Source organism: Triturus cristatus, chromosome 4_1 (assembly GCF_964204655.1).
Source record: "Triturus cristatus chromosome 4_1, aTriCri1.1, whole genome shotgun sequence".
NCBI lineage: Eukaryota > Metazoa > Chordata > Amphibia > Caudata > Salamandridae > Triturus > Triturus cristatus.
Window position 1 is genome coordinate 266,765,246 of NC_140585.1, and position 19,272 is coordinate 266,784,517.

The 19,272-nt window shown below is 41.5% G+C and overlaps 1 protein-coding gene across 1 annotated transcript in view; it reads left to right on the top strand.

The window, feature by feature from the left end:
• LOC146854241 (estradiol 17 beta-dehydrogenase 5-like) overlaps positions 1-19,272 on the top strand; it is a 183,119-nt gene that overhangs the window by 70,963 nt on the left and 92,884 nt on the right. The window contains exons 3-5 of the mRNA XM_085652024.1: positions 13,142-13,258; positions 17,195-17,272; positions 18,836-18,958. Of these exons, the coding sequence (XP_085508150.1) occupies positions 13,142-13,258; positions 17,195-17,272; positions 18,836-18,958 (318 nt within the window). The remainder of the gene's footprint in view (positions 1-13,141; positions 13,259-17,194; positions 17,273-18,835; positions 18,959-19,272) is intronic.

The following is a 19,272-nucleotide window of genomic DNA, read 5'->3' on the forward strand; positions in this document are numbered from 1 at the left end:
TTTACAATGGTTCCCTCCGGAAAAGCATATCAGCCTATGTTTTCTTGGCAATGTCTAAGGCAAAAAAATGCATATATTTTATTGTGTCTCATTGGGCCTCGGAAAATCATATTTTGTCAGGCTTCCAAGTTGGCGTTTGCCAAAAAGTCAGCAGAATGACCAAATATTTAGTTTTTGCACAATCTATTAGAAAACTGTTGTGCTCGAGAAGGACCACTTGTACTTGGTCTTTGTTGACTAACTGTTGTGCTGTAGAAGGGCCACTTGTACGTGGTCTTTGTTGACTAACTGTTGTGCTGTAGAAGGGCCACTTGTACGTGGTCTTTGTTGACTAACTGTTTTGCTGGAGAAGGGACGCTTGTACGTGGTCTTTGATGACCTAAAATCAGCCTTTGATTTGATTCCCTGCCATAACTTGTGGGGTGTTCTATGCCTCATGGGGGTCCCAGATGATATTCTATTGGTTACAATAAGACTCCATGAAGTAGATTAGAGCTATCTGACTCCTTCAGGATTGAGAAGGGAGCTGTGTTTTGTGCCCTTTTCTTTTTAAATTATATATACATGGCCTAGGCCAATTTTTAGATGTCCCTGACAATAACGCCCCGAAAATAGGTGCTTCCAAAATCCCAACACTCTTGTTTGCTGATGATGGGCACCTCATTTCTAAACCTCCTGCAGGGATGCAGGCTATAGGAGTCCACATTTTAGTCTTCTTTAATAAAAAGGGGTCTTGAATTGAATATTAGTAAGACCACGTACATGGCATTTAAACCTACAAAGCCATAAGAACTTGCATTACAGTACAGAACCTCTAGAACTTTGTCTACTTAAGAGTGAGATTGTCCAGTAAAGATAATTGGACGTTACAAATCAGTAAGAGCATCTTAAAGCTACAACAGCAATCAGAGGCTGTATTAAGCTAGCAAAGAAAACCAAGTCTAGAGTTCTTTCCCCAGCTGTAGAAATGTATAATGTTAAACCTTAAGGATCAGCCTTGTATGGTTCAAAGCTGTGGGGCCATGTGAAAGGCAATGGTCTCGCTGTGGTTGAAAACAGGACCCTACTTAACCTCCAGCATAGTGCCCCTCACCTTCCCCTGTTATTGGATTTCAGCGTGTGTCCGATCACGTCCACTCTGAAGTTGAGACCTTAGCTCTACTGGCACAGATTGTGGTCTACTGATGAATTAGAGGTGTATGGGTTACCATTAAGGGAATTAAGTTCTAAGGGACATTTACAAATCCCTTGGTTAGCCTATATCAAAGCATGTTATTCTAATTAGACCTTCATACTCTCTGGGAATCCCCAGCTGATGCCAGTTCAGTAACAAAATCATTAATAAAAGAAAAGCTAAGGATGTGCTTAAGGGAAAAGGAAGTAAAGAGTTGAAAGGCAGGCAGCTTGACTCATAAATTCCTAGACCACAAAGCCACTCCCTTATATGAATCTTTCCTTGATAAAATGCTAAGTCCCTTGGCCAAGCAGTTATACACAACATTTAGATATGGGCTCCCACCTATCTATAGCTTCTGTATTAAAATGCACTTCCACTTAGAAAGTGGATCAAACCTGTGTGCCAACTTATGAGCATTAGGCAATATGAAATCGCACTAAGAATCTTGAGATCTGGCACTATTGATGTCACTGTCAGCAGCGTTGCCAAATTCTTATATTCTGCATGGTCCATACGCAAGAGATCTTTAGCTAGTGTTGCTGCTAATTCTTCTAATGACTCCTGATTTTGCAGTGGTTTTCATTAATATAATATTTTAAATTGCACCTTTTACAGTTTTGGATGTTTTATATTTTATGGAAGTTCATATGTTTGTTTATTCAGTACAAGCATTTAGTATAGTTGATAGAGGTGTTGCACTTTGATGGCTTACACAATGTACCAAGGCACGTTGTTTCTATGTGATCTGCTTTAGATAAAATCAAATGTATGAGGACTATTAATGTCTCTATATGATTGTGACAAACGTGATGTTTTTTAAATGTTTTCTTTATGTTTTATGGATTTTGAATCTGAAATAACTAGACTTTGATTGATATCACAAGTTAGATGCTCCAAGAAACACGTGAAATAGTAACTCATTTGATTATTCGTGCGCTTTGTGATATAAAACCAGCAAACAAAATACTGTTGACTACTTGGCAAAATCATATAAGACAAAGCTTTGTTATTGCAAGTTCAGCTTTCTTATTCCAAATTCAATGGCAGTTAACAGAGCAAATTGTTGATGTTAGAGACCCCTTACACTAATTTCATTGGGTCTTCATCAGGACAAATTAAGGAGGCAACCTTGACACAAAACTTCAATGTAGAAAAGGATTCTCAAACTAAATGAATTGCCAGACTCCTGAAGGCGACTAATTGTATATGGCTAGGGACAGCTGTGGGGGAATGTTTGTGAGAATGAGATTTCCCTTAAAGGGTATTATGAAACTAGGAGGTATCTGCAAGGTTTGAAGAGTTTCCCCTAGGCTGTCCCAAGACCTGAAACACCATTTTATTGGTTTACAATATTCACCTTTCAGACTTAGCATAAAAGGAATTATTTCAGAAATGTAGAAATTCCCTGTGATGCTTTCTAGGATATTGCACAATTTATGCTAGACTGTCTTGAAATACAGCATTCAAAACATTCTAGAATGGAATGGGTTGATACAGAGACCAAAAGGCATTACCAGATATTCATAATGGCCATGCATGGTCTTGAAAGCTGTCATCAACTCATCCCCAATCTTTACTCCAGACCAAGTTGTAGGCTCCCCTGACATCTAATTTGTAAAACACATTGGCCATTTTGACTTGATCTAGAAGAACAGAAACGGGAAAAGGGTGTTGATTGTGGCAGATATTCATATTTAACTTATGGTCATCTGCACACACCTGGAATTCAATATCTGGTTTTGGCATAATGCAGCATCTTTAAGGGAAACTGAATGCTCAAAAAATCCCTCAGTGAGGTTTTCGTCCAGATATTCCTATAAGACAATATCTTCCCATGCTATTAAAAAGTAGCTTCTGCCATGGGGAATCGGAGCACCTGCTTGAAGGTCAATAGCATAGTTATATATTTGAAGGAGAATGTATTCATTCACTCCCTTCTTGCCAAAATCTTCTTGGAAATCCATATAGGCAGGAGGATTATTCAAGTCTTACTCATGATCAGGAATGGCGAAGCATGTGAACAGCAGCTATTTGAAATGTATCTCTGATCTTAGTCAACAATTCTGTCTGCAATATTCAGATCACATATTCATTTATTCCTCTTTCCAGTTGATCTCAGAACTGTGCACACCTACCCAAGTGATTTTGAAGACTAATGGAAGCACTGGCGAGTTGATGCTGTGTGATATTAGAGATTCAATACGTTCAGTTTCTACAGTTAGCAATAATGGTTGTTTCGCACAGTTCATCTCTTGACAACAGGGGTGTCCCATCAATGCAAAAAATGTCTTCCGCAAGGTCTTCTTTATAGGTAAAAAGTCTTGTTACTTATAAAAATCTTTATGAATAAAACAATCAGACACATTCAGGGGAAATTTCATACAAAGCGACACCCATTGCTACAGTATAAGCAAAAGCCACACTTTCCTGGTAGTTCCTTATCTAGGTGTTTCAAGATTGTACAAACTGACCCATTTTGTACAGGCTCTTTTCCAGCCTGAGCCCCCTCTATGTGTCAAAAATGGCTTTTGGGGGTCACTTCTAATGTCACCTCTTTTCTCCATCCTTCAAGACTTTTGCTGTGCTTTAATCTAAAGTATTAATTAAATGAACACATCCCAATGAGTGTGGTGATTCATTATAAGGGCCAAGCCATACTTTAATTCCTCTTGCAGCCCATTATAAAATGATGCAGCTTCTCCCTCAGCTGCTGACCCATTTGTCTAATTAACACAAGCTCTGGGCTGTTAGAAAATACCTATATTTATCTGTCTTTCTGCTCTCTTACCTTATTGTCAGTGTACTCAAATGAGGTGATTGAGTAAGGAGTCTGGTGCAGATCAAACATGTGAAGTGAAGCTATCACAAATGACATAGTGTGGGACTTTTCCTCTAATCAAAGGTGTGGCAAGATAAGCATTTCTTTGGTTAAATATGATCAGTGGGAAAGGCTTGTAGCTTGTTAAAAAATGTAGGTGACATTGAGCCATAAATGCGTAATTGTTGTGTGTCTTGTGCACACTTCTCAGGAGAATCCATTCCTGTGATATATTACATGTTCCCGGATCTCTATGTTAACAGTTGCCAAAGTATCTCTGGGTCTCGTGGAACTGTCTCAAACAAAGCTGTACTAGAGACTTCAGTTCTTGGACTTTCTTTAAATCTGCTCACTTCTGTTGTTTTAGTTAACAACAAGGTTCGCACCTGTTAAGCAACCTCAAGATCTTCTTGTATTTCACTAATGGCCTGAGCCATGGCTTGGAGGGGATTAACATCAGAAACAATTTCTAGCATCTCACAAACTGTCATGACTCAATGTAGTTGGTACCGAGCTCTGATGGAAATCCACTAATCCTACCCCAAAGTGATGGTGAGCTGGAAACAAACAGAACCCAAATCAACATCAGATGAACTGGTATCCTGGTCGTTTAAAGGGCTCAACATGGCATTTCTGAAACCAGCAAGCTTGCATTGCTTCTATATCTTAAGTGTTCATTCAGCTACTACCTGCCCACATGTGGTCCTCTGTTTCCCCCATTGCGGGATCAATGAAGTTCCATGCCTCAAACACTGCAGTTGCTGTGTGTATCCCTTGCAAGTGATGAAACCATTCTAAGAGTGAGGTCCACATCTGTGTTTTTCTCTCATTCCCTCACCCCCTTTCCCTGTGTTTCCTCATTCCCCATTGCAGGCATTCACTTCTTTTGCCATCCACCTAGGTGTTCAGAGATAACGGGGTTTCAACAGGATCCAGACACACACCCTCTAGGTACATTAACTTAGTGTTTGCCTCTGCGTTTTCGTAACTCCTTTACGCTTTACAGAAAGAGCACCCCTTGCCTTTCCTTGCTCCTGTGTTAGGTCTTGTCATGTCTCCATTAGAAGAGGATGTCATGCAATAACTGATCAATTGATTAGAGAATGGGGCATTTGTGAGGGCAGGCTGGCGATTAACATGATGGCACATACATTTTTTGGTTTTACAGTATTGCTATTTAAATGTTCATCATCCTGTAAATGGAAGAGAGATTACTCAAAGCGACTTCTCTTATTGTAACCTCTGCATTTCTCAGTTTCCCTCTGGGTGATCCTGAAAGAAGTGTCGGCTCCATCAGGCCATCGGTGGTTTTATTGGAATGCTGTTGAATCTTACTGGCAGCGTCAGCTTCGTAAAGGCGGAAGTATTGGTTCATTCTCATATGGGACAAGGGGCTGCTGTGGTTAGTGGATGTGTGAGCGAGGTGATCATCAGTACATTTTGTTTACTCCACATCTGGTATTCTGCGCCAAGATACCCTTCGTGGTGACCGTGCGCTTTTCAAATACACGTTATGTTATTGCATTTAAAGGTTTTAAGCATACTGATCGTTTGAAACTACGCATCATAAATCACTATAAACCTTAGTTTCCAGTATTCAGTATCCTGCCCCTATCCCACGACACCAGCATCCAAATTTGAAACATTTCCATCAATGCAACCACACAGCGCGCGTCACAATCCACATTACTTCTCTGTATATTCTGCAAAGCAGAATTATTCAAACCATTGACAGCACTCTTAGGTACATTGCACCACTAAGATCAGCTAAGTGCTCAACTTAACCCGGCCTTGACAACGTAGCGACCCTGTTAAGACATCACCGACCATCATCGTCCAGTGTGAGTTAAAGTCCGTGTCCCCACAGCTACTCTGCAGGGAGCAGAAATATGTGATCCTCCTTTTCTCTCTTTTCCGTCTTCTTAATCGCGGCCCATTCACTAGTGTTTATCTCTGAACTCTTTTTTCTTCATATTTGCTTTGACTTTAATATGTCATCCCTCCCTCTTTTTTCAGCTGTTTCATTCATTTTAAAGTTACTTTTTTAATCCACTTCCATTAAGTTCATACCAGGGAACATGGCGTCTCAGCAATTGTGAAAAACACTGTGTGTGATAATGCACTCCAAATGTTTTCCTAGATGTATGCTTTGACATGAAATTCATATCATAGAGCAGTTTGCAAACCCTTACACGCTACCTTGTTTTTTACTGCTTTAACCTAACCATTGGTCATGGTTGAACACACCAGGGTACACTGCAACTTTGTTTTGCAAAAACAAAATGTATATTATTTTTTGCAGAAAACTCTTTACCATTTTCCATGACAACAACATTTATAATATGTTATCCTAATAGTCACCCAGTGCTTTTGGTGCTTGGATTTTGCTCTGGAGAACAAGCCCTGAGGGCAGAGACCTGAAGCTGCTGAAGCCAGTAGCAGATGGCAAAGTAGTAACAGACTAGTATGTCTGATAAAAACATTTGGAATAGATATCCATAGTGGTCTTGGAATCAAAAGAGAGCTCTGGCCAGAAGAAGCCCCCAATTCAAGTTGGATGTTTTAGTCGAGATGGAACTCCTGTTCAATGTTCTGCCTTGATTTTATTTTATCTGATAAACTTTCATTTAAAGACCGGGGGCAGTTTTACTTAAAATTCACACAATACAGCACAGCTACGGTAGTTGCTGCATTGCCAGAATATGAGAGAGCTGACAAACTCCATATCTACTAAAATATGGTGGTAAAGTCTCTCCCCGCGCTGTCGCTCTTGAAGTTTCCTAGCACCAATGCAGGCACCCTTGCACCATGGGAAGGGATACCTTCCTGCACACAAATAGTTTCATATTTATCATGGTTTGCATTGCCCTTTGCTCTACACAAAAAAGGTGCAAGGTTGATGCAAAATCTAGAATGACATATACCAAGCCGTGCAAGGCCAATTTGCGTGGCCCTGCATGGCTTGGTAAACGTGGAGTTATGCAAGGCAGTGCAAGACGCTGCCTTGCATTATTCTGGCCAGAGCATTCCATGGGGGGAGAGTGGGTGTTCCCATGCAACCAACAATGGATTATTCCCAGATTTACCATTAGTGGTAGACCTGGGAATGTGTCAAAATGCTACGCCTTTCCAGGGGAGGCGTTTTTGCCGTTTTCTCTGTGTATTGCATTTTGCAGCACACGTAAAAAAAGGAAATAGCCTCCGAGGATTGTTTTTGTGCAGAAAGGTGTCACTTACGACATGAAAACCATCCTGCCTACAATGCAGGTACCCTTGCAACATGGTGCAAGTGTGTTTGTGTTGGCACTAGGCAGAAGTTTGTGTGTCAGCGCAGGGCGAGAGCAAGACTGTGCCATCTGCTATTAAATACGGTGCATTCCTGCTCTCTCTCCCTCTAACACAGCACAGCAAGGTGTCTTGCTGCGTTGCATAAATATTTTATAAATATGCCACAGAATCCTTAGAGGTATATTTCTCTTTCTCTGTGTGCTGCAAACAAAAATAAATATATTTCTCCCCATTATGCCTCACCAACAAAGGCATACCATTTTGATGCATTCCCAGATTTACTAGCTTTAGTAAATCTGGATATACGCCAAAGTCCATAGGTGGACGTCTTCCTAGCGCAAGGTAACTCAGGCCAGCACTATGCACTACCTTGTGTTACTTTGTATTTACTAAACCACGCAGATACACAAAGTGGCTTTGCATGACTTAGTAAATACCAAAAATGATATTGCGTTGGGGATGTGCCAAAAAAGTTACGCATCCAGAACGCAAAATCATTATAAATCTGCCCCCTGGAGAAAGACATTCGTGCATAGTGACTCATTGAGAACATCCAACAGAGCATCAGTTAAGGGTTTAAATAAAATTAGCACTCTACCTACCTGTGCAACATATTGCTCATTAACAAAAATGGGCCCAAAATGTACATTGCCAAACAATGCCATCCGCTCTAGTGGCCACTCATATAATTTACTCACCAAACTTTTCACAATCAGCACAGACCTTGTAATAACTCATAATCATATGTTCCATGTACGGACACAAATATGCTGACCTCACAAACCTTTTGGCCACTTCCTCTCTTGCCTTTGTGTACTACTGTAATGATTTTTTGACAATCTTCCTCGGATGGTTCCTCTCCCCTAAACATTAATTCAACATGATAATTCTTCGCTCACTTAGTAAAACTATGTAATTCAGCAATAAATAGTTTTTCTCCAGGGCCCTTGCATAGGGCAGACAGCCTCCTTGGGCCTCTTTCAGTGGAGTGGGCAGAGTTGGCATCTTGCTTCACAGGGCTGTAGGTCTCATTAATGCTGTAGGTGCAGTGGCACCTGGGCCTAGCAGTGTGAGGGGCCCATTAAACCCCAATTATGGCTACTTAACACTTTTCCTTTTTTGCATTAGGGCCCATTACAACCTTGCTTTGCAAGAGTTGCTTTGGGCCCCGGAGCAAGGACACAGCAGAGGGTAACATTAAAATAGAGGAGACACCTTTGTTTGGGCCACAGAGAGATGGCGTGGACAACTCTTACAGAACCTATAGACATGTCCAGACTGTTTACTATACCTTTAATTTAATTTGAAAACGAGTATCTGTAACATAAATGTTTTTCATGGATCTTCTTATTAGAACAGTCCACAACATTTCCCTACCGAACAAACTACAAAATTATGCTTAGGTGCAGTTGGCTGCAGAGTAAAATTCGGATATAAGCACTGAAGCAACGAGTCTAAAGTTAACTTTCTGCAAAACTCATGGAATAAGCTGAGTAGTATAAATATTTAAGGCGACAATAATAATACAGACAAATAAACATTTGAATGATCAATAAAAAACTTAAGGATTGGTTAGAAGAAAGAACCAACGAAACTATTTGTCTTCAAAAAGTACAAAATATATTTTATTACTAATCATTTCAATAACAAGGAAACCCAATCATACTGTTCCAATCGTATCTACAATCACACATCTCATACAGTCTACACTCAATTTAAAAACAACATTCTAATGACAAAAGATTGTTCATAGATATTGATATTTAGAGTGTCATTAGGATCCTGTCGAACAATGGGACCGCCCGCCATCGGTGCAGGGGTCCCGTTGCAGACATTAGGATGCGCCCGCCACACTGGCAGGCGCATCCTGCATTCCTGACATTGCTGCAGGTGGTGCTCTCAGCACAGCCCGCTGCAATGCCAGGAAGGCATGTTGTGCACTTCCATGCACAACGTGGCAGGCACCACGCGGCACCTGCCATGTTGTGCATGGAACTGCAGTACCCCCCATGTGCACACCCCACCCCCCAGAATCCCTGGGGGCCCGCTACGGACCTCCAATGGCAAAAACCGCCTACCTTTCCGTGGCGGCATTGCCGCCACGGAAAGGCACATCCCCGCATTTATGCTAATATGGATGGCGGTGTCTCCCTGACACCGCCACCATGTTACCTGCTTTTCTGCCCGGTCGACTCTGCAACCGGGCGGAAAACCGGCGGACGGTCTTTTCGTCTGCCGGGGTCCCCCCGCCATGGTAATGTGGCGGGGGGAATTTGGAAGCAGGCGGTGGTTTTACCGGCAGTGGCGATCCGCCCGCTATCCATATGAGCCCCTCTGTGTTCATTTTCATAGGCAAGCAATGTGGCACAAAAGTCAAATACTATTGTGCCACATTGCTTGCCTAATAAAATGAACACTAAATATCAATATCTATGAACAATCTTTTATCATTAGAATGTTGTTTTTAAATTGAGTGTAGACTGTTTGAGATGTGTGATTGTAGATACGATTGGAACAGTATAATTTGGTTTCCTTATTATTGAACTGATTACTAATAAAATATATTTTGTACTTTTTGAAGACAAATAGTTTCGTTGGTTCTTTCTTCTAACCAATCCTTCTGTTTTTTATTGATCATTCAAATCTTTATTGTTCTGTATTATTATTGTTGCCTTAAATATTTACACTGACTTATGTAGCCCTGCCTTAAGGAACTTTTACCTCATTAGCAGGGGGCCTCACTCTTTACATTAATAAACTGAGTAGTAGCCACAGCGGGACCAGTCCACCAACCAGATAGTGAGGGCCGCTGAAATCAAAATCTCTTGTGGTCAAAGAGAGGTTTTGTAGCTAAGACATTGGCTTTCTTGAAGGAGCATGTTAGCAGATGTTCAGTCCCTGCAAGGAAGAGACACAGAGAAAGCCCCTGTACGGAACAAACAATGAAGCATGACAAGCCTTCAGAATAGAAACAACTCAATGCCCTCTCATAAGGGTGTGCCAAAGGTGAGTGCCATACAGCAGCATTCCAGAAACTGAACAGGCTCATGTTTGGTTCCTGGACTGCAATAGAAAAACAGCTTAAGGTTAGAAAGGGTGATAGAAAAAAAGGAAATACAAGGAGTTACGTTAATGATATTCAATAAATTGGTTTCTGACACACTGTAAATGCAGTTTATCTTTGATATTTTGATTAAACAGATTATGTTTAATATTTTAGGACTGGCGGTATGAATGTAAAATTTTTTCAGGGAAACCAAGCACCTAAAAGATCAAAGCTCCAACCGCATACATCAAGTTGCGTTAGATCAGGGTAAAGTCAAAAGCAATGGCTGATCGCGATAGAGAATGGTTCAGATACACAAAGTTGATTGGGCCTCATCTCAGCATACATTCAAATGTAGATGATTTTTGAATAAAAATGCCTGAGAATGTAAAGGTCAGTGGAGAAAGGCACCCGGCGATGTCTGGGGAGGAAGCGTTGTCGGGAAGCCACTGGGCAAAGTCAAGTTGAAGATTTTTACGTTTGTACTTAGTCACTTATTTAGTAGTAGAAAATCTCCAGCTGAACAAAGCTGCAGGCTGTAGCCAATGAGGGCTCCATGGGGTTGGATACCCTTCTGAAAATGTGGCGATGAACAGGGTTTGCTACTTCAGAAAAGAGTGTAGGGAGAACTACCGCGAAGTTAGGTCGGCTGGCGATACACTTTAGGTGGATCAGCTGGCAGCTAGGTCCCAGGCCACTTTTTGGTGGACAATTGTCTAAGTCTCAAGTTTCTATTTTTGGATGTTTGGACGCATTTAGTACCACTTCCAAGGGTCCAGTATTGGTGGAGAACCACTTAGAGGGTAGGACTGATTTCAGGCAGGGTCCAGGTACAGGGTACAATCTGTTGGAGCTTTTTGTGTCCATGTAGTTCAGAACAGGAGGCCAGCCAGACAGCCTTGAAGGCACTCTGGTAGCCCTGGATTCAAGTAGCAAGGAAGGCTTCCAACATCAGGGCAGTCCCCTGTGGGACCAAGACCGGCCTCAAGCAGCAGTGCAGTCCTCGGGTAGCAGTAAGGTAGTCCTCTGTCATACAAAGCAGGCCTCAAACAGCAGGGCATTCCTCTGAAGTCCCAACAGTCCGTCTGGCTGTCTGCCGCAGGTCTAAATGTGAACTGAAAATTGGTCTGAGGGTCCAATATTTATACCTCGTGCCAGCCTTTGAAGTGGTAGAAACTTCTAGACTTCCCACCACTTCTGGCTCTGAAATTTTACTTCCTCCCTTGCCCAGGTTCCAAGAAGTCGAGGGTGACAATTGACCGGTGTCAAGTTCTTTGTGAGTGTGCTGCGGCAGTCCCTTTGACATTTAATGGTGTAAGGAACAGCTCCAGCCCTCCCATCATGGCAGAATGGACCATACTGCCAACTCCTACTCCCCTGTAGCGTACTGTCTAGGAAGAATACACAAAGTTCAGCGGCCAAATATTCACAATCATGTCACCCAGGATACAGGCTGCAGGCACCAAATGATTAGGATAAAAAAATACCAACTTTTTAAGAGTGGTATTTTCAGAATTGTGACTTAAAATCCAACTTTACCATTAAAGATGATTTTAAATTATAATTAATTTGAGACAAAACATGACACTTCTACCTGTTCCTAATCAAATGCTAGCACTCATTAAATGTATTAAGGTAGCCCAATGTTATCCTACGGGAAAAGTAGGCCTTGCAGTAGTGAAAAACAAATGAAAGCGTTTTTTTCCCTACCAGGGCATGTAAAACCTAAAATCACATGTCCAACTTTTTAAATACACTAGACCCTGCCCTATGGGCTGTTTAGGGCCTAACTGAGGGGTGAGTTATTTGTATTAATAAAGAAGGTTTAGGTTTGGCAAAATGTTTATTTTTGCCAAGTCAAATTGACAGTAAAGAAATGCACACATGCTGCAATGGCAAGCCCAAGACATGTTTTTAAGGGTAACATAAATGGGTGGCGCAATAAGTGCTGCAGGACCAATAGTAGCATTTAATTTACTGGCCCTGGGTAGATGTTGTACCACTTTAGTGGGGACTTATAAGCAAATTAAATGTGCCAGTTGGGTGTACGCCAATTTTACCATGTTTCTATGAGAGAGTTCAAGCACATTAACGCTGCTGCGCAGTGGTAAAGTGTTTAGAGTCATAAACGCCAACAAAAACAAATTCAGAAAATAGGAGTAGAGGAGGCAAAAGGTTTGGATGTGACCCTGCAGAGAGGGTCAAGTCTAACAATGCCCATATAAAGGCACCAGGTCACAGAAGGTGATCTGCAATATGGTATAATGTATAGTTAGGAGGTATTTTATCCCATATAATATGTGGAATTTGCTCTTTCCTTCTGAAAACACAATAAATGGACAACAAGTGACCATGTGGTGTGTCTGACACTTTTTTCTGGTCCTGTCTTTTTAGCCAACAGTCCTTTGCATTTTGAAATTGCCAATTTTGAAACAAAACAACACATCCCAGAATTCAATCTGCAGCAGGGTACAATGTCTGGCATTGCTGATGGTGTGGCACATGAAATGTGGCGCCTTATCAGCTGCTTAGCCATCAGAAAGTGCCTATAATATGAAAAGAAATGCAGTACTTTATCGTGGGGTTACGAGCTCCCGCATATTATAATTGTCTTTACTTGCCTACAAACTCTTAGTTACAATAAACCGCAGAACATTTGTTTGCAAACGTTCCAGCCTGGATATGACCTCTGAAGTATCAGTAGATTTACTGTTGCATTTGTAGACCAGGAAATTGTAAAGGTTCCACAAACATTGTTTACCAGCATTCAGTTGAGCTCCAATGTAAGTATGTATTTCTGCTATTTTCACAGCTGTACTGCACTTTCCTCTCACCAGAGCTGGTCAGAGTAGCACTGGAGAAATCACTAAAGGACCTCCAACTGGACTACGTGGATCTCTATCTCATACATTGCCCTGTTGCTCTTAAGGTAAAATACATTATTCATTACTACTGGAAATGTATGCCTTTGTAAATTCTGGAACTTAGACTTGTAAAAGTTCAATGTACAATCTCTGTGTTGACATCTTATGATGTTCATAAAACTCTGTTCTCTGGAGCCTAGTCAGCTTGCTCCAACTCAGTATTGTATTTCTAAAGACCCTTAGTTATTTCTTCATTATGTAAGCAGAGTTACATTGACGTTTGTAGGGGTGTCAAATATCCTGCCATGCTGGTGGAAGACAAGATAAGGCTTACCTACTGTGCCCAGGGGCTGTAAATTAACTGCTACTAGTGGACCTGCAGCTCTAATTGTGCTATCCACTTGAGTAGCACTTTAAGCATGGTTTAGGCCTGTCATTACAGCCTGTGTGTTCAGTTTGAAACTGACATTTCCCTCTGGCAAAGTAAACCTTTTGCCAGGCCCAAACCTTCCTTTTTAATACATATAAGTCCCCTCTAGAGTAGGCTCTAAAAAGCCCAGCGGGCAGGCTACAATATATTTATAGAGTAGGAAATGTTTTACATGTCCTAGTAGTGGAAAAAAAACTCTTAAATTTGTTTTTCACTGCTGCAAGGCCTACCTCTCCCATAGGATACTTACCTAATTACACTTTATTAGTCCAAATGGAAACAGGTAGTTCATGTTTGGTGTCTCTGGAATTGTAATAAAAAATCCTAACGTATCCTGAAGCTGGATTCTTTATTACAATTTTGAAAATACCAATTTTAGTAAGTTGGTATTTATTTGCCTTAGCCATTTGGTGCCTGCAGCTAGTCTTCCGGTCACATGACTGAGTGTAGTTGACAGATGGGCTTTGTTTATTGCTCCTAAACAGCCACACACAATGGGGAACTTAAGGGTGACTGGATTGGCCATCACTGGCAGGATGGGAGGGAGAAGCCAGGCCCAGCCCCACTTATGCTTGAATAGGCTGGATACAGTGAAACCGACGCATCTCTTCTGCTGCGCGGCGCAGAACCGACACATCGTCACTGCTGTGGGAATTTGACCCACTGCAAAGACCGGAACCATTGTTGGGCAACACATCCTTGGCGCAGGCCCTCGCATCTCTCGTTGATGGCAACCATGATGATGATGCCGGGCTCGCATCTCCTCGGAACAGATGCATCTTCCTGACTGCGCACTGCATCCTCTAGACCAGACTATGCATCGCAAGCCTTGTCAATGGGATCATTGAGGACAACGTACGCCCTTGCATTGCAGCCCCACTGCACTCCGAAATTGGTGCATCGCCTTGGCTGCTTCATCCATCTTCGTTGCGGATCCTCTCAACGCTCCGCAAACCAGGATTTAAGGTACTTTATTCAGCTACGTCGTCCCTGTGGCTGGCCTGCTTTCCATAGTGGTGGGCCTGAACTTGTGACTTTGTCCCGGTCCGGCGCAACCAGATGTCCACAGTTGGCGCTTTGTGCTTTGTGCTATTTGGAGTTATTTTCACTAAAATCTTCAAAAGCGCATATCTCTGGTTCTACTGGTTGGATTTTTGCCATTTTGCCCTTGTTTTATTTATATAAGTAAGGTCCACTTTTCTAAAGTGTGCTCTTTACACTTTATTACTGTTTGAAGTATTGCACACATACTTTACACACTGCCTCTAAGTTCGGCCTGACTGCTCTGTGCCAAGCTACCAGATCGTTGAGCACAGAATAATTTAGGTTTGGCTTGTGCCTCACCCTGGCAAGGATTGTGGTTGCTGCTTGACCAGGGCATACACCCCAGTCAGCCAAAAAGCCAATTTCTTACAAGAGCATTCTGATTTCTGGCCCTAAAAAGAGATACTTTCCATTGGTAATGAAGCATGTTGGCATCGCCAACAAAATACAGAATGTTGTGTCTGGAACAACAAAGCCACAAATGTTTTAAACTGCATAGTACATACTTTATCTGAGTTGTTAACCTTAATGTTTATTGATCGTTCCAACCCGGCTTATTCCAATGAAACAGCGTATCTTAGTTATCAAAAGGTAACAAGATATAAATCAAATGGAGAGCCACAACCCTCACTCCTTTTGGAGATTTAATATCTCTGTGCACGCACAGTGAGGTCAGCTGGAGATATGTTTGAATGCTAACAAACTGTTCTTGAGCTCTTGAAAAAATCTGTTTGAGAATGTATTGTTCGGTGGTCTCTTTCGCCAAGATTGAGGGTCAATCATTTGATTATGGCAGCTATTCCATTAGAAGCAGTTCTCCTTTGCTGGGAAACGCCTGTCTGTAGACTGTGGTGTGCTCTTTCTCAGTGCCATCGCATATCTACATTGACCGTCGTTCTCCTAAGTGTCGATCTTGATGAGAAACAGAAGGGCTCATGTTCCTCTGCCCTGAAGTCAGGGCTCAACAAAAGATTTCTGTGCATATGGGAATGAATGGATGACTAGATTCATCTAATATTAACACTTTTGACAGCTCATGTCTTTTAGTACTAAGTACTTGTGCAAAAATATATTATTCAGATTTCATAGAACCATACATTAAAGAGTGTGCTGTACATAAATTACAAACGTTTCCAGCCCATAGGATGTGCAAAGCTGTTTGTGCAAAAATGAGAGAGCTGAGCACAGGAGGCCTAGGAACTGGAAGTGAAGGAAGTCCTTTACTCATATTGTTTTGCATAAGAATGGAATTAGAGGTCCCCACAGTGCCTGTGCAAACCTAACTTATGCAGATCCACCATTTATTGATTGCTGAAGGACGTGCTCACTCCTCTTGTCTATCAGATATTGATGTCCTTTATGCCACTTCTGATGCTATAAAGGTTCAATTGAAAGGTTGTGTTAGCTTCAATTTCAGAGTCCAGGTGACTTGCTCCCAGGACCACTGAAAAAGGCAACCTGTTACTTAGCCTCTACTCCCCGTTAAATGTCTAAGAGGTATTAACAGAGCGACCTCTCAAGAGCCACGGGTAAAGTGTGGGGAACAAAGGAAAGGTAAAGGAAACTAGTAATGGCAAATGATGTGCAGTCAATGAATATGTAAATATCTGATTTCCCAGTACAGCCAAGACACCGGGTTCCTGGACAAGCTAGCATTTGAGAACCCAGAGATCAATAAACACTTTACTGAGGAAGGATAGGAATAGAAATGCCTGCAGACCGGGGGTGAAGATTCTATAGAGGTTTAAACAATGGACAAAGTAAAGACTTGGAATGAAGGGAAAGGTGAAGCTGCAGGAGGCCTGGGTTTCAAAGATAGGACCGATAGAATCACACACATAATGTGCAGTGAAGCTGAGATGGCAGGAACAATATGATGCGGATGTGTCCTTGAATTTGGTACGGTCCATGCAGACACAAACGTGCTGTACCCAATGGATGCACATGTGCAATTTTCATTGTCCTTTTTGCCTCACCTGGTAGGGTGAGACTGGCGACCAATACAGAATGGGAATCTGTTGTTGCTTTTTTACGAATACGCTCCCACGCATGCAGGACTATTGTCAGAATGGTTGGCAGACCACCCACACATCCTCTGAGGCAACCACGTAAGAGTGGTAACACATCACCCACCATCTAGATTGGCTGCTCCCATTGTGCTCCTATGAGTGTATTTCAGGGCCACATTAAAAATGTAGGACTAGTGCATTGTGAGCATCCTATTTAAGGCAGACAGGTTTCGGCAGTAACTGGCGTTCTAATGGAGTCAGGCCAACTCTTACCTATAGAAGAAACATTGAAAACACAATTACAAGATTTTCTTTTATTTACACAAAATTCTTTAGACTCATTTACCAAAAATGTGTAATGCTCTACATAAAGAAAATCTGTGTGGATAACAGGATAAACCTTTTCAAGTCAATCTCAGCAAATCTTTTGCATAAACCATTAATGTGAATTCACAGGGTTAAAGAGAATCTACCAAAGATGAATAGGTCCTTCAAATAACTGTGCTTTTTGTTTGTAGCCTGGAGACAGTTTGGCACCAAAAGATGAAAACGGAAAGAACATTTACCACAACGTTGACTTCCGGGATACATGGCAGGTATGGATCTGCACGGGAATGCCTGGTGGAAAGATTGGATATCATGGTATCATTCACATATTGAATGTTGCTAGTTTGAGTGAACTTAGTGAATTTAAATGCCATCAATTATCAGTTTTTGTGATTTTAGTTTGACTTTGAGTGCCGGAACGGATGCTGGATTGGAAGGAATGGTATCTGGAGTGCTTAAAATTGCTTAGTCTGCTGCACAGACGATTTAGGATCTGCATGGGCCGATCTAGTGCAGTCTCTTGTATTCTAAAATGACAGGTGGAGCATTGCCAAATCTGAAAGGAGCAACATCAAATGAGCAGCATGATCTGTCCTTTAATATCTGCATGAAATGGCCACAAGTTATAAGATATTTAGAACACATATTGCATGAAGCACGTGCCACAAGGTCTGACCTTCTTTGCTGCCCAATCACTAGATTTCTCAACCTCTCTTAAAACTCGGGAGTTAGGAGACGTTCTCGATTAACAGATTTAAAACCATGCAGTCTTCAGGAAAGCTCTAGAGACTAGGTGGGTTCAGAAAAATTGCCCATTTTTTGACGTTTTACTGAGATTTCATGATAGTGCATGCTGATGTTTTAGGATATTTGGGGCATTTTATAGATATTTATGAAGGTTTGCAGCTGTTCTCCTCGATGCATTTGATTAAATTTTGAGGCCATTTTGGAAGGAATATCAGAGCCTTGATAGATCTGGCAATTGTGATGTTGATATCCTTAGTTCATTCATTCCTTTGCTGCTTTGAGGCATTTTAAACCTATAATTCTTGTATATTGATAACGATTTAGGTAACCGACTATTGTATTTTGGAGGTTACATATGGTCGGGGCACTTTATGGAGATTTGGCGTTACATGCTGATATACATAGTGTATATCGCAGTGATTTGTAGCCAGTTCAACAAATAATGATTTTATATTGGTAATTTGTGTGCCTTTTTTGATCAGTTGAGGAGAATTGATGATATGAGGAAACTTTCATGCTGCTTTCACTGCTCTGGTGTTTGCATTTGTTTAGACGTTTGTGAGGCGTTTCTTCACTAGTTTCATGAATTTAGTGGATTAACGGGGCTATTCGTTTGATAATGTGATGTGGCATTTAAAATTAAAGTAGCATATTGCGGTGCATAACATAAAATGAGTGTGATTCAAAATACTACAGAGTTACCCCATTCTTCAAAGGAGAAACATTCCTAACATGTATCTCTGTACATGAATGTATCGACTCAAGTACCAGGCCTGAAGTGGTGTAAAAGTTGCAATTTTACTACTTCTTTTACAGTATCTGTTATGCGTGGGAGAGCCATCACCAAGCTACCCTTTGGAGCTGTATGTTTAAATCTTTTTCTTGTGTTGTTTGAAGTGCAATTGTTTCCAAATCTTCACATTTAAAATGTTGGCAGATTTGACCATCCCAAATGTGAAAGGTTATTTCCGACTTAGTTCTCGTTTAGTTCTACTATGTTTTTAGCAGCTGTAATAGAGTCAAATGCGAGTATTTTAGGTTATATAGATAAATAATTACATAATTTTTCATTGTTTCGTATGTAGGCCATGGAGAAGTGCAAAGAGGCAGGTCTTGTGAAGTCCCTCGGGGTGTCCAACTTCAACCGAAGGCAGCTGGAATGGATCCTAAACAAACCGGGGCTAAAATACAAACCTGTCTGCAATCAGGTAAGATGACAATCACTTTACAAATTCTGTCCCATTTTTAAAAAAAAGTTGGAATCTGACTGTTTGAGATTCCTACCTCACATGGGTGGGGCTACTGTGCCTGGGCCCTCCCACTATGTGTTTATGACGTCAGTTTAACCCCCAGTAGGACAACATTCTCAATGGCCACTGGAGGCTCTGACACTGCAAAATATGATAAGAGCAGCAGCTCCGGAGGCACAACTCTGCTCCTTATCAGAGGCAGTTGTGGTATTCTCCCCTGTCCAATAGCTGCTCTCCGAAATGGATTCCTGCAAGAGGATTTATATCAAAAT